At 35.2% G+C, this 16,213-nt stretch overlaps 2 protein-coding genes across 3 annotated transcripts in view; one reads left to right on the forward strand and one right to left on the reverse strand.

The window, feature by feature from the left end:
* Positions 1 to 16,213, forward strand: part of XPR1 (xenotropic and polytropic retrovirus receptor 1) — a 250,678-nt gene that overhangs the window by 22,096 nt on the left and 212,369 nt on the right. Inside the window, exon 2 of the mRNA XM_027610878.2 lies at positions 6,831 to 6,882. Within this exon, the coding sequence (XP_027466679.1) occupies positions 6,831 to 6,882 (52 nt within the window). The remainder of the gene's footprint in view (positions 1 to 6,830; positions 6,883 to 16,213) is intronic.
* LOC113932194 (ubiquitin-conjugating enzyme E2 variant 1-like) lies at positions 5,608 to 6,051 on the reverse strand. 2 transcript variants are annotated; one of them, XM_027610880.2, is made up of 2 exons: positions 5,882 to 6,051; positions 5,608 to 5,755 (listed from the first exon to the last, which is right to left on the reverse strand). In XM_027610880.2, exons 1-2 carry the CDS (start codon positions 6,049 to 6,051, stop codon positions 5,608 to 5,610), a joined length of 318 nt encoding a protein of 105 aa, XP_027466681.1. The 2 variants fall into 2 exon arrangements, with proteins under 2 accessions (XP_027466681.1, XP_027466680.1); XM_027610879.2 differs by having other exon boundaries at positions 5,608 to 6,051.

Raw genomic sequence — 16,213 nt, forward strand, 5'->3', positions numbered from 1 at the left:
ACCAACTGAGCCACCCAGGCGCCCGAGATTATGACTGTTTTAAAGGTTTATGACAAATATCCCTTTCCCTTCCTCTTTAAATGCCTGTTTTCATTGCTTATTAATCAATAACTAGATTCCAGTGTGCTGACTTTGAATGAATATTGAAGCTAATGAGAGCAACATGGGTTAGATATTTTACTGATGGAGGTGTTAATAGTTATCCTATGATATATAAGGCTAATGGTGAATTGATAGGAAGTAGAAGATTTTTTCTTTTTTTTCAAATTTTTATTTAAATTCTAGTTAACATACAGTGCAATGTTGGTTTTAGGAGTGGAATCCAGTGATGCATCACTTACATACAATACCCAATGCTCATCATATCAAGTGCCCTCCTTAATACCCATCACTCATCTAGCCCATCTGCCACCCACCTCCCTCCATCACCCCTCAGTTTATTCTTTAAGTTTCTAGTGGTTTGTTTCCCTCTGTTTCTTCTTTTTTTCCCCCCCTCCCATATGTTCATCTATTTTGTTTCTCAGATTTCACATATGAGTGAAGTCCTGTGGTATTTGTCATTCTCTGACTTTTTTCGCTTAGCCTAATACACTCTAGCTCTATCCATGTTGCTGTGAATGGCAAATTTCATTCTTTTGATGGGTGAGTAATATTCCATTGTGTGTGTGTGTGTGTGTGTGTGTGTGTGTGTGTGTGTGTGTGTGTGTATACCACATGGAAGTAGGAATTTTTCTAGCTTCTGATCTCAGTTTGTGAAAAGGCCTGTGAAATGGCCTGTGCTTTGGAAAGGAGATTAATGATGATCTACTATGTGTTGTTAAAAATTAACAACATAAGAAATTTGTAATGGTAGTATTATTGAACATCATATATGTTAGGTTTGAGCTATACCCTATTTCATAGGATAGATATATATATTGTAGAAAGTTTAATATAATTAGGAGACCTTATTATTTAAAGCATATGCAAATTGGGATGTGCATGTATTTTCTTATGAGTCTGTAGGTTTCCTATGAGAATTAAAAATATAGTATGTTCATGACTGTGATTTTTCTGAAAATATCATAGCATATTCTAGATCATCTAGATGACTGTCTTATAAACTAGTAAATGCCAGGAGATTGCAGTAACTGTTTATGCTTGTTTGGTCATGCTGGCTCCAGGTAGTATTGTACTACTTTATGAAGAGTTAATAAGGACTGAGGTCTATCTAATGCATAAATGATGTATTCATGTCCAAATAGTAGATTGCCAAATGATGCCACAACCCACTGTATGATGTAAGTTTTGTGGTAGTTCACATTGGATTAGTTAACATTCTTTGAGTATCTTTTATGTTCTAAATACTCTTCATGTATAATCATGAATTATAATTAATATAAGGATTTGTGTTTTAAGAGTTTTTAATTCTCATAATAGACCTGTGAGGTATGTGTGATCACTTCTGTTATACAGATGAGGGCATTGTTATACAGAGAAGTTAATTTTCCTAAGCTTACATAGCTGTTAAGTGTTAGAGTTGGTTTTCATACACATTGTCTGACTCCATAACTCCTACCCACTGTACTATGCTACCTTATAGTGGGGAGAGGTACTAGGAGAATTATATCACATCTGATAGTCATATAGGCATTCCAAATTCAGAAGAACTGATATAATGACAGCATTGTATTCATGTTGCCAGTTGAGATTTTGTTTCAGCAAACATCTTTTTTCCTGTCACGTTAATGTTGTTGGTTGACTAGTATTGGTTTTGTGACTGTGTTTGGATTTAATTTGGAAGATTTTGCTATTATATGAGTTGTTATAAGCACTAAAGGAGTTTTGTCTTAGTATATATATCTTTCAATAACATAAAAAAAACAATTTAACACTCAGATTGCAGTAGAGATGTGGATAGAAAAGATTGCTTTGAATCCTTTGAAAATCCAAGAAGTCTATTGTGGGGTATGTGGGTGGCTTTGTCAGGTAAGTGTCTGATTCTTGATATCAGCTCAGGTCATGATCTCAGGGACATGAGATTGAGCCCTGCATCGGGCTCTGTACTCTAAGGGGAGCCTGCTTAGGATTCTCCCCCCCCGACCCATGCTCTCTCTCAAATAAGTAAATCTTTAAAAAAAAATCTAATCTATTGTAATGTACATGAATATATATTAATTTTATTACACAAATTCAGAGGTTTTTTTTTTTTTTTTTTTTTTTTTTAAGGCAGGGAGAGGGAGAGGGAGAGAGAATCCTAAGCAGGCTCCATGCCCAGTGCAGACCCCAACACCAGGCTGGATCTCACAACCCTGAGATCATGACCTGAGCCAAAATCAGTGTCAGATGCTTAATGGACTGAGGCCACCCAGGTGCCCCCAAATTCAGAGTTTTATATAAAGTAATGTATATCCTTAAAGGAAAACAGCGTAAATTGCGGAAACTCTTTGAATGTGTTGTTTTGTGTATTTTGATGTACTGTTCCTAACCCAGGCAAGTGCTTTCAGATTATAGACAACAATATATAGGTACTAATGTAGACATTACTCTGTAGGCTTTTTCCCCCTTCTTAGTTCCTAATTGGGGGCTATTCTCGTATCACAAGAATAGAATGATATCCTGTTTATGGAGTTCTTGAGACACTTACTACAATAAAAAACTTAGGGAACCTGGGTGGCTCAGTTGGTTAAGCAACTGCCTTCGGCTCAGGTCATGATCTTGGAGTCCTAGGATCGAGTCCCACATTGGGCTCCCTGCTCAGCAGGGGGTCTGCTTCTCCCTCTGACCCTCTTCCCTCTCGTGCTCTCTTGTCTCTCATTCTCTCTCTCTCTCAAATAAATAAAACCTTAAAAAACAAAAACAAAAAAAACTTAGAGGTTTCTTTTATTCAGAGGAAAACTGAAGTAGTAAGAAGCAGAAATAATTGTCCCTGATTTTACTGAGAACTGTCTTGATTGAAATGAAATTATGATTCAATTTTACAATCAAATGAAGGCTATCATCATTTTTCTCTTTATAAAATTTTAATCATCTTTTAAAACTTAATTTGGTAAGCTTCGCTTTTGCAAATTTAATTTATTTTCATTATATGTCACCAAGGTACTGCTTAGTATGCTTTTTCAGTGTGCTTTGTTCATTTTTAAAGTAATTTTCTCCAAAGAAGAAAGGCTTTTGAATTCAAGAACTGTTTATTGAGTTTCTACTATGTAGAAGCCGCTCTGCTCGTCATTAATGGTTTATTTGGTTCTTGATGGCATTTAATTTTGGCACACATGCCTATTATACTCCAGAAGTAGAAAAATTTATTCAGATATTTAAGTCTCCGATATTACCTGTTTCCATAATAGATTTATTTCTGTAAATATTCTCTGGCTGGGTTTATGTGTTCCTTCTTATATTTTTCTATCTAGAGATATACTTTGTTCTAAGCAATCTGTTCATTTACTCTCTTAAAATACCTAATGGATGACTGTAACATAACCACCACTCTGTACTTGTGTAGGACTTTAATATGAAATTCCAATCCAAACTGACGTAAAGACTTTCTGATGTTCGATAAAATCTTCTGGACTGACTTCCTTTTTTAGACTAGAAGTTAGTGGTCCTTGAGACATCTGAAATTGTAAAGAAAATAGTGAATGTATATACTTTGTTCTTAAAAGAAGTTCCATACCTTTGTCATATTCACTTAGGACTTTTGTACATAAATAAGTTCAGGAATTAATGGTCAGTAAACATAAGAATGAGCTTCAAAGGTAATCTTAGAAAAGTTGTGACCCAATAATGAAGGTTTTGTAAAAATGATTTCTGTTCACGTGTTTTCTTACACCACTTCTGACCAGTTCTTTTTTCTGACACCAATAACCATTTCCCTGACACCAACTGGGTGTCTAATAATTCAGTTTAATTCTGACACTAACTATCCAGAGTTAGCATAGACCCCATGGGTAAGGGCTTAGTCCCACAAGACTGCCCTCACTTGAGATGCCAGCTATAAATGGGGTACCCAGGATACCCATACTTCTCCCTGGGTGACTACAAATCTTTGGCCATTGGTGATTGACTCAATCCCCAGCCATTTTCTCTTCCTCAGAGATCTGGGGGTGGGACTGAAAGTTTTAACCCTCTAATCACAATCAGGTGGTTGGTTTTTCTGGGGACCAACCTCCATCCTGAAGCTGTTTTGCCCCCCGGCCCATGAGCGGTCTCATTGGTATATAAAAGAGAGTAGATTCTAAAGGTTTTCAGGAATTTGTGTCAGGAACCTGAAACAAAGAGCAAATATTTTTTATTATACTACAATTGCATTATTGTAGTGTCTCAAATTTTATATAAATAGTGAATTTTTTTTTTTAAGATTTTTATTTATTTATTTGACAGAGAGAGACAAAGTGAGAGAAGGAACACAAGCAGGGGGAGTGGGAGAGGGAGAAGCAGGCTTCCCGCTGAGCAGGGAGCCCGATGTGGTGCTCGATCCCAGGACCCTGGGATCATGACCTGAGCCCAAGGCAGACCCTTAACGACTGAGCCACCCAGGCGCCCCTATATAAATAGTGAATCTTACTGAATGTTATGGATTTAAGCATGTGCGCTGTTAAAATTTTTAAATATATATAATTTTCGTACGAAGATTTTTAAAAAAACAACACGGGTTAAAATGAACAAAAATGCATTAATTTTAATTTTCCTTGTTTCATTGGGAATCTTTTTTACATATGTTGTCAGACTTGGTTAGTTATAGAACTAACAGGTTGTTCACTGGTCTAAAGCAAATGGTAAATTCACTTGGGAAGAATATAACTTACTAGACTTGAATATAGAACGGCTTACCCTGGAGGTTTATTTCCTCTTTTTTGGGTTTAAACTTGAGTGATTCTAATGTGGTTCTGGGTGTGGGGGTAGTGTATTGATTTTGTCCCTCACGGCACATTTGGCAGTGTCTGGAGACATTTTGGTTGTCACGGTTTTGGTGGAGGTGTTTCTGCTGGTATCTAGATGAGGGTAGTGGGTCTCTTGATGCCAGGGATGGTACTAAAAATCGTATTATGCACAAAACAGCCCCCCTAGCTGCCCCCAAATAAAGAATTATCTGACTCCAAATGTTAGTTGTTGAGGGAGGCCGGAGGCCACTTTGGGAATCACCAATTGTTAGATGGTATTTGAAGCTTTGAAGCTATGGGACTGGATATAGCCACCTGTTTATGACCAGCTCTTCAGCACTGGAACCTTATCCATTCGATTGATTCTACCTATTGATAGGTATGTTGAAATGCTTTTCTCATTACTGCCCCCAAACCACTTATTGGGAGACCAAACTGCAGCCATCCAAATTACCTAAATATTATTGGTAGTTAATTCACTGGTTTGGAAAAAAACCAGTAAATCTGTAAATATGTTTATAGTCCTGAACTCTTTTTTTATTTTTTGTTATAGCACAACTTATATATTTCAAATGGACAAAAAATTAATATCGTTTACAGTATCTTAAGATAAATTGCCTTTGAATGGGAGCTTCCTTTCCAGTACTTTGAGGTCTACAAGACGTATCTAGAAAATGTACTACTGTGGAAAATGGCTGCTTAAATCGAATGGGGGGGAGGGGGGAGGGCCTGTGGTTTCTTTTTTTGATTAATTGCTGTAACACTGTCCTTCAGGCGGCTGAGGAAGTTTCATGTTTTCTTTAGACATCATTAGGCGCTGGAGCTCTTGCAGGACAACTTTGATGCTATATGAATTCTGCCATTTTGCTAGCACTGATATGGCTCTTGGGTCCACCACTCCGTTAGAACTATTAACTCCATTCATATTAATTTTTGTTACAAATCTTACAAAGGGGGGTGCTTCTGGGTATTTAGGTCCACATTCTATTTTAAGGCTGTATATTCGGTTTTCATAAATTGTTCTTGGAGGCCCAATTATCATCCCTGTCCATCTTGTAAGTGTCACATCTTTGTCATCTTCTAGACCCCAGCTAACTGTGCCATCTCCTACTCCTTTCTGGCCTTCTTCCAGTTCTTCCAACAGTCGAAAATCGCGAGGGACTTTTACTCCCGAGCCCGTGGTGGCTGCCATCTTGCGTCCTATAGTCCTGAACTCTTTTTTTTTTTTTTTTTAAAGATTTTATTTATTTATTCATGAGAGACAGAGGGGGGGGAGAGAGAGAGAGAAGCAGAGGGAGAAGCAGGCTCCCAAGGAGCAGGGAGCCCGATGCGGGACTCGATCCCAGGACCTCGGGATCACGACCTGAGCCGAAGGCAGATGCTTAACCATCTGAGCCACCCAGGCGCCCAGTCCTGAACTCTTAATAGAGGACTTTCTAGGCCTTCATTGAAGAGTATTTGTATCCAAGATAAAAAGAATTCTGGAGATTGTCTACACAGCATTGTGAATGTACTTGACACCACTGAATTGTTAACGTGAAAATGGTTAAGACGGTGCATTTTGTTACTTTTATGTTACTACAATTAAAAAAAATTTGTATCCAGTGTTTCATATTTTCTTAAGCAGTGTTCCATGTATTTCTCTAGGACCACTGTTCTCAGTTTCTGTCACTATTTTCTTTTAGTCAGAGTTATGATCTCAGGAGATTTTTCATTTTTTCCAAATGCCCTTTAATTTTTAAAGTGTACATATTAGCCATTTTCTTAAAGATTGGACAATAGTGGATTGATACGAAAGTATAGTATTTGGGTTTCAGCTTATTAAAGTTAATTGAAGTATTTTACTAAATTCTCAATTTAGGGAATCATGTCTGGATATTGAAAAGGAAGTAATTGCTTAGGGTCAAATGCTTTTAGTGTAAAGATTACTCATGATTTCATGCATTTTTTGTTTGTTTGTTTTTTTAATAGGCTTTCAAGGACATGCTGTATTCAGCTCAGGATCAGGCACCTTCTGTGGAAGGTAAGATGCATTAATCCCTAATTTAGTCACATAAAATCCCTTTTTAAGGGAAAATATTTTAAACTGCATAGTATAAAACTAATATATCCTGCCCTATTATATAGCTCTTTTATGCTTTTTAAAATATATATTACGATTACTTTATATTTCAGTCAGACTTTTTGTTCGTTAAGCTCCCATTTACCCTACAATGGATCCCTTACTATGCCCTTGTGTGAATCACAGATACTGGTTTAGAGTCAAAGTTCTTATCTGTATCATCTCCCCTCCCCCCAGTATATTTTTATATCCGTCTTTCCTTCCTTCCTTCCTTCCTTCCTTCCTTCCTTTAGTGAATCCTTAGTCCATAATTAGTCTGGACAATTTAGTTTTCCTTTCTATTTATGTCATGGCTTTAGATTGGGATTAGTTAAAAAAAAAAAAACAGTGAAGCATATTTACTGTGTGTATGTGTGTGGGTGATATAAGCATGTATATATATGCATGTGCACAGTTTGGCAGTCATAAAATCACTGATCTAAGGACAGTAGTCGTCTCTCCAATTATCTTTATTGATCTTTTCTGTTATCTCAGCTTCTACTCACCAGCTCATTCTTTATGGGTTTAACCTTTGGTAGGTTTGGAGAGTTGTAATTTAAAGTTGTAAGAGTTCTTGTGTCATTAAATTTTGGAGCTAATTCAACAGTTATTTATTGAGGGAGTGTTTCCTCCGAGGCTGAGTAATCTTTTAAAATTTCACATCCCATTTTTTTCAGGAGAGATGAATATGAAAAAGTATATACCAAGAATAATCTAGATAGTGTGTACAGATTAATATATTTATGAGATACCAGACTGGAATTCTATTAAGTCATTCTAGTGACAGGCTTTTGGAGGCTTATTTTTATGACGTAACAGATGCTGAAGTGGGTTTATAAATGTATGTCTATAATTAAAAATCTCATTTCTTTGCTGAATCACTGAATTCTACTCCTGAAACAAAGAAAAAAATCTCATTTCTTTAATGACACAGAAATGTGCATCTTTCATCTCTAACCATTCTGCATTCAAAATGTGCTTCCTTTAACATCTTGAAATCTTTACCAGGGTATTGGCACTTAGGTATTAGTTTTATAATATGTAACTGAATTTTGGATAATAATATGTTTAATTTTCTAATATTTAACTGAAAGCACTTAAGATTTATCAAAATGTTTGTTCTTTGTTCTTATTTTATGTGTCTTAAAGAGTACCTCTCAAAATTTTTTAAAAATAACTTTCTTAAAATTTCATTTTAAGAAAAATGAAATTACACGGAGGTTTAACTGGTTCCCTCATCCTGTGTAACTTGGTTCTTTTAATTTTATTCTCAAGGTTGGGTTATCTCTAGTTTTTCTTTTAAGTTTTACCATCCAGTTTGTAACAAACACTCGGACATGTTCTGGTGATCCTCATTCATCCCTTCATGCCGGTTCATGTTGCTAGTAATTTTCATACACTTTTAGCTGTTATTAGAGGAAAAACTGAATTCTATGATAATATGCTAAAATGCTTATAGTTAGGAACTTTTTTTTATCACATTGCTCAGAGACATTAACTTCTTTGGACCCTGTTGTAAAGGGAGTGTTGTGGGCTGATTGTGCAGATGTATATGCTACTTTCATAAGGGAAATATTCCGCACTTCTTTGTTCTTTCTAATCTCAGATTAAAGCTGTGTAACTTTATCTTCTTAAAATGAATTCTTCTCTTTTGAGGTACTTAAGAATTGAAGATATTGAAAGTGGTTTAAAGAAACACTATTCTGTGTAGTATTGAGGTTAGAAAATGTTATTTTAAAAAAATTTTTTAAAAGATTTTATTTATTTCTTTGACAGAGAGAGACACAGTGAGAGAGGGGAACACAAGCAGGGGGAGTGGGAGAGGGAGAAGCAGGCTTCCCACGGAGCAGGGAGCCTGATGTGGGGCTCGATCCCAGGACCCTGGGATCATGACCTGAGCCGAAGGCAGATGCTTAACGACTGAGCCACCCAGACGCCCCTAGTTATTAAAGCGACTATAATTTTGTCTCATTTGATTGTGATACTATATTAATTTACTGTCTTTCTATGGTGTTAAGTTTGATTGATAATTATTTCTGTCATTTATTCTTACTATTTTGTTTGTATTGCTAGGCTTTTATTTAGCTGTGTAGCATAAGCAGATCTATCAACCAAGTCTAAGATAAGGCTTTCAACTTTTAACATTTTTTTTTAAAAGATTTTTTTTATTTATTTATTCATGAGAGACAGAGAGAGAGAGAGGCAGAGGGAGAAGCAGGCTCCCAAGGAGCAGGGAGCCCGATGCGGGACTCGATCCCAGGACTCTGGAATCGTGACCTGAGCCGAAGGCAGACGCCCAATCATCTGAGCCACCCAGGCGCCCCAACTTTTAACATTTTTTAAAGGCAGAAATGTTTGCTAGGCCTCGATTATTTTTTTGAATGTTGTCTTTATCTCTTTTCTTCACTCTCTTTTTTTCCTACACCTTAAGTTTGAGTAGAGTTAAAACTTTTGGTGCCAGTGAACAAGTTTTTTTTTAATCTTATAACTGAAGTATATTCCTAAGTTGGTAGTTCTCAAATCTGCTGTATGTTTAATTCAGTTTACCTGTGTTTGTTTTGTTTTTTTGATACAAATATTGATACTTGGTTCCCATCTCATATCAATTAAAATAGGATCTGGGAGTGAAGCCCAGGCATTGGCAGTTCTATACTCTCCCAAGTGATTCTAATAAATAGCCAAAGTCCAAAACCCCTGCCATAAATCTTAAATAATTTTGGATCAATATGATTAATGCTAACTTCTTTTAGACAGTAATTAGCCAGTAGGCTTATAGGCTTAAGTTCATTGATAGTTTGATTATTCTATTAGAATACAGAAATATTTGTTTGTTTATAGCATCCAGAGGACATTTATATTTTTAAAAATATTTATTGTATTGAATTGAATCTAAGTAAATAGCTGTATTGAATAATTACATATGTGGAATGGTTATAGCTTAACATCATTATTAGAGTTAAAAAACATTTTTGCTGGGGTGCCTGGGTGGCTCAGTCAGTTAAGCATCTGCTTTTGGCTCAGGTCATGACCTTAGAGTCCTGGGATCGATCCCCACATCAGGCTCCCTGCTCAAGGGGGAGTGCTTCTCCTGCTGCCCCTTCCCCCTCTCATTCTGTCAAATAAATCTTTTGAAAAACGAAAACATTTTTGCTGACTTGTTAATTTAGATGCATTGTAGTAAAATAAGCAGCTTCCTCATATTTCATACTACTTTTGTTTAAGATGGAATGGATTTATAATTATAGTGAAAGAAAGGTGACTTGAAATGGATTCTGTAAGAGTGAAGTGATTTATTTGATAAAAGGCATAGTATTTGAAAGTGTTTGTTGATAAGAAGTTGACCACAGACACAATTTTTTTATTCTTATGTTAATCACCATACATTACATCATTAGTTTTCGATGTAGTGTTCCATGATTCACTGTTTGTGCATAATACCCAGTGCTCCACACAGAATGTGCCCTCTTTGATACCCATCACCAGGCTAACCCATCCCCCCACCCCCCTCCCCTCTAGAACCCTCAGTTTGTTTTTCAGAGTCCATCATCTCTCATGGTTCCTCTCCCCCTCCGATTTCCCCCCTTCATTCTTCCCCTCCTGCTATCTTCTTTTTTTTCTTTTCTTAACATATATTGCCATACACAATTTTTTATACTAGTGAGTTATTTTCTTACAACTTTGTAGGACATTTCAAGATAGTGCCTTTACTCTTTGTTAATAAAGTAGGCTTTTTCCTCATTTAAAAAACAACCAAATAATTTCAATGCATTAAGAAATTAAGACATATTCACTGAAAGCTGCTTTTTTTAGTCAAATGAATAAACATTCAGATTTATGGTATTTTGCTTCATTCATCGTTTGATAGTAAATTTCATGGATCATTCATATATTGATTCATGAAAAATAAAAGATCTCTTTTTATTTAAAATAGGTGTCTTACAATTGTAATTAGGAAGTGCTCATATTCCAAAATAATATACATAGGAAAGCTTAAGGACTTATTCTCAGGCATTCCTTATCGATTTATATTTAATCTCTTTTGATATAAAAATATAATTATAACAATAATATATTGCCTACTCTTCTGTATAATCTGTTTCTTTTGGTAACTATTTACATTTGGAAATATTCTATGACTTAGAAGATGACTTAAATTCCATGTTAAAGTTTATACAATTTATTGATTTTTAAATAATGACATAAATAATTAAACATTTTAATATTTAAATTGGTTTTTTTTTCCTGCAGAAAAACTTATAGAGCAGCATACCATGACAGTAGAATGAGAATATTAAAGTGACTAGAATTGTGGATTTTTTTTTTAATGTAGAGATCATGTACACACTTAGAATCCTTGGAGTCAGTCTTTAGTGGAATAGTGTTTTAAGGAATTTTTGGAAAACGGTGCTAAAAACGCTTAGACTCAGTTGGGTTTTATAATTCCTGCTGCCAGTGAGGTAATGGGTATTTGGGACAGATTAAATGAAGCTGCCAGCTAATGGTTCCCCAGCAGCAAATCAGTGATACCTTATAGGATTGTTTTGAGACAAAACAATTTAATATAGATGTGAAAACAGACCTCTTAATTGCAATACCCATTTGACATAGTCAAATTTTCAGTGATAGAGAACTAGTAAATATAAATTGATTGTTTTTTTTTTTTTTTTTTAACTTTCATGCTTTTTTTTTTCTTTCCCCATTTGGCATCTTAGCCACTTTATGAAATTAATCTACTTGGGTAAATAGTCACACCTTTTTTTGGAGGGGAATTTCCCCCTTTCCCAGGGTACTTTTGATTAACATAGTTTATATACATATAAATTTATGCACTACTCATATTATTTATATACTATATTAATCTATTTTTTTCTCTGAATTAATTTCAAGTAAAGCTTCAGGCTTTGACATTCTCTTTTTAAAATGTACTATCTTTTGTTTAGAAGCATTACTGTTTTCTGCTCTTGTGATGGCAAAATATGAGAATCTGACAGTCAACCTAGGTCACAGAATTAAGAGATCATTGACATTTCTAACTGAAAGGGACTTTGGAAGATCATTCTGCCTCATCCTCATTTTAGATTTGTGTGATCTGAGACCACACTAATGTTGTGTGACTCAAGGATGTTTAGGATTACTAATGCTGTATGTGCCAACAAAAGGAGAATTCCAGAGAATAATATTGAAACATAAAAAAGACTATTTTATATTAACTGCATTTTTATCCAAATGATATATTTGAATACAATTTTTGATTGGATATTTTTTGAGTCTCTGTATTTTTAAAAGATTTATGAAGTATTATTTTGAATAATACTCAACTATATGACTTTTTTGGGGAAAAGCTAATTTTATCTTTCAAGAACTCTGTCTCTACTCATTTTTGTTGTTGTTGTTATTCCGCATGGTTCCCAGAAGTATTGGGGGAGGTTTATAGAATTAAGATATATTAGGTATTAGTAGTTATAGAGGTTAGAATAAGGGGGAAATTAAGATAGAATAGTGATATAAAGCTCCAGTAAATTTAGTATATAGATTAGATATTGTAAAGATCCTGGAACAGAAAAAGAGCATCAGGTAAAAAATTAAGGAAATCTGAGTATATTATAGACTTGAGTTTATAATAATGTTTCAGTTTTGGTTCATTGATTGTGACAAATTTACCATACTTAATAAGATGTTAATGATAGGGGAAACTTGGGGGGGGGTATATGGGAACTCTCTGGACTATCTTTGTAACTTTTCTGTGAATCTAAAACTATTCTAAAAGAAAACATTTATTTTAAAAAATAGATGCCATAAGGTTTTATACAATTGCTAGAAGCTAATTATAAATTCAATTCTGAGTTTTTTGGGGTTCAGGGGATAGATGAGAGCATGATTCATTTCAGAATTACACATAAGGTAAATTTATATCCATTTCTCAGAAAAAGTTCAGTTGTTATTGACCATGAGATTTGAGAGAAATTCTTCCTTTGGACCTTCATGAAGAGTATTTGTTTGGTGTGGTGAATAGTATCCCCAAGAGCAATTTTACAAAAAGCATGACAGTGGAGTTTCATGACTCCTTCTTACAGACCAAGGGTATAATGTAAAAATTTATTACTCTGACCTACAAGGCCCTAAATAATTTGGTCCTGTGGTCATGACCTTACCTTCTACCATTTTCCCCCTTGTTTACTAGGCTCTAGTCACATTGCCTTTCTTTCTGTACCTAAATTGGGCCAAACTTGCTCTTAGAATAAGGTTTTTTAGCTCTTGACCTGAGTAGAATCATTTGATCATTGGGGCTGTGTCCTTCAGAGGGCCTTCTGAATATCCAGTCTTACATAACCACTCAGTCACTTTAAATTACATCACCCCATTTTATTTCTTTGCATAGTATTTGTCACTTTCTGGTATCTTAAGTATTTATTTTTCTCATTGATTTATTAGTATTCTTGAGACCAATATAAGTCCCTTGAGACCAGAGATTTTTGTCTTTTTTTCTGTTTTATATCTCATATCTAAAATACCTTACATATTTATTGAGCACATCAATGAGTAGGAATAAAAATGAATCCTTTCCCTCAATCTTCCTTGAATCCAAAGTACTATTTGTAGGAAAAAGGGAGTAGACTGACCTAGCTTGCTTCTTGTTTTTATTTTTGTTTCTTAATTTTTAACTTGATCTTGAGATGCAGAATTTTACTTGCTGGTTAGATGGTTAAAGCATATTATTTGTTGTTGTTGTTTTTTAATGCTAATACTATAATTTCATAAGGTATAGTCTGAGGTGAGACATGTAACATTTCTTTAAAATCAATAGAGAAACAGATGATATGAGATCTTCATTTAAAGATATTGTGTTTTTGTGGCATTGTGTTGTCTTGATGCCAAGTACAGAGTTTCATTTGACTGCTGAGAAATCATATTTTATATGCTGTTGAGTGTCAATTTTTGTAAGACAACCTACTTATTTTTGTGGGTTTTTTTTGTGTTTGATATGCTTCCTTTCAAAGATACATGAAATAGGCATAAATTTGAAAAATCATATATGAATTATTAGAATTTTTAAAATATGTGTATTCAGTAGAATATATTTTTTAGATTATTTGAATTAAAATGGAAAGACCTACTGATGCTTTGTTTTCCTTTCACATTCTGCCTCTCATTATCTTATAAAGTATTCTTTTTTTTTAAAGATTTTATTTATTTATTTGAGAGAGAGAATGAGAGATAGAGAGCACGAGAGGGAAGAGGGTCAGAGGGAGAAGCAGGCTCCCCACTGAGCAGGGAGCCTGATGCGTGGGGCTTGATCCCAGGACCCTGAGATCATGACCTGAGCTGAAGGCAGTTGCTTAACCAACTTAGCCACCCAGGCGCCCTGAAGTATTCTTTTTTTAAAAGATTTTATTTATTGCAGAGAGAGAGAGAGAGAGTATACAGAGAGTCCCCATTAAGCAGGGAGCCCAATGTGGGGCTCAATGCCAGTACCCTGAGATCATGACCTGAGCTGAAGGCAGACGCTTAACTGACTGAGCCACCCAGGCGCCCTAAAGTATTCTTTTAATGGAGAGTATATATAGCTAATGTTAGCCTAATACAGCTCTCTAATTCAGTTGGCTTAATACAACTATCTGATTTTCTGAAGTGAAATGAATAGATACAGTTAAGGACATAAGTTGGTGACCACAACTATACTAGTCTCTGCTATTCTGCCATGTCTTTAGTTTTCCCACCCCCACTCCAATCATGTGAACAGGTTTTGTTGGATCATTTTTGCTTAGGTTCCCTTTGCTTATTCATCTTGGTTAGCAGATGTGTAACAATCTCCCTAAGCTCCTTAGAATTCAGCTCTTAGTGGCTTTGAAGATGAAAGTATGCTTGTAAATTATTCATTCCGATTATATGCTTGAATGGACAGAGTCCACTTCCGGCATCTTCTACCTCACCTTTGTCCCCGGCTTTTTATTTTTTTAACTTGCTTTTTAGTTCTAGAGGATGGAAGACTGAATTGCATTTCTAAAATTCATGAAGTAGTTTTTGCATGTATATGATTACTGTCAAATCTGTGCATTCATAATGTATTACTTTTCTCACATTTATAATCTTGTATCTCCCCTCCCCCCAGTTTTCCATTTTGTTATCCGTATCATTATCTCCTTAAAAATTATTTATGACTCTTCTGAACTGGAAATAAAACCATTTTATATTTACAATAGGGAGAGCTATAATTTGCTACATTTTCAGGTGATCAGTGGCAGGACAGTGTTTTTTCTTTTCCACTTGTCTGTTAGTGTTGTTTAGTTCATTTATTATTGATTTTCAAAAATCTTTCTGCTCGTAGTGAGTTAATATTACATGAGAAGACTATATACCAGGGACTAGTAGAGAGTTTAACCAAAAAAATGAAATACTAGATTCATTTGTAGTCATTGCAACCTTGTTTTGAGAGCCATTGAGAAATACAGATGGCTAAGAGTGAAAGTTGAGACAAGAGCCAAGCCAACAAGATAATTATCATCTCTATAAGAATGATACACTTTTTAATCTTCTCATTAACTTCTTTAAGAAAGGATAAAAAGATCTGATATTCAAGCCATATAATGAAGTTTTCGTTCTTTTTCCCTTCCTTCCTTCCTTCCTTCCTTCCTTCCTCCTTCCTTCTTTCTTCCTTCCATCCATCCATCCATCCATCCATCCTTTTTCTTTCTTCTTTCTGATTTAAAAAAAAATTGAAGTTTAGTTGACACATACTACATTAGTTTTGGGTGTATACTGAAGTTATTTCTTTTTTTTTTTTTTAAAGATTTTATTTATTTATTTGACGCACAGAGAGAGCGAGAGAGAGGGAGAGAGCACGAGCAGGGGGAGCGGCAGGCAGAGGGAGAAGCAGGCTTCCTGCATGAGCAGGGAGCCCGATGTGGGGCTCGATCCCAGGACCCTGGGATCATGGCCTGAGCTGAAGGCAGCGGTTTAACCAACTGAGCCACCCAGGCGCCCCCTGAAGTTATTTCTGAAGGGTATTATTTCATGTTTATAGTGGAATAGAATTGCATATTCATTCATATTGTAGAAATGACTGCTTCTAAATAGTATTATTACCTGCAAAAATAATCTGTGTATTCTTTAAAGGTGCCACTAACCTCAGGCTAGTTCACTAATAGGAAAGATGTGCTTCTGAATAGTAAATAGTATTACTCTTCAAGTTGATGAAATTCCTTCTTTTTCACTAAAAGAGAATTAAATGTAATTGGATGCTGACTGCCAAAAC

This window comes from Zalophus californianus, chromosome 10 (assembly GCF_009762305.2).
Source record: "Zalophus californianus isolate mZalCal1 chromosome 10, mZalCal1.pri.v2, whole genome shotgun sequence".
Taxonomy (NCBI): Eukaryota; Metazoa; Chordata; class Mammalia; order Carnivora; family Otariidae; genus Zalophus; species Zalophus californianus.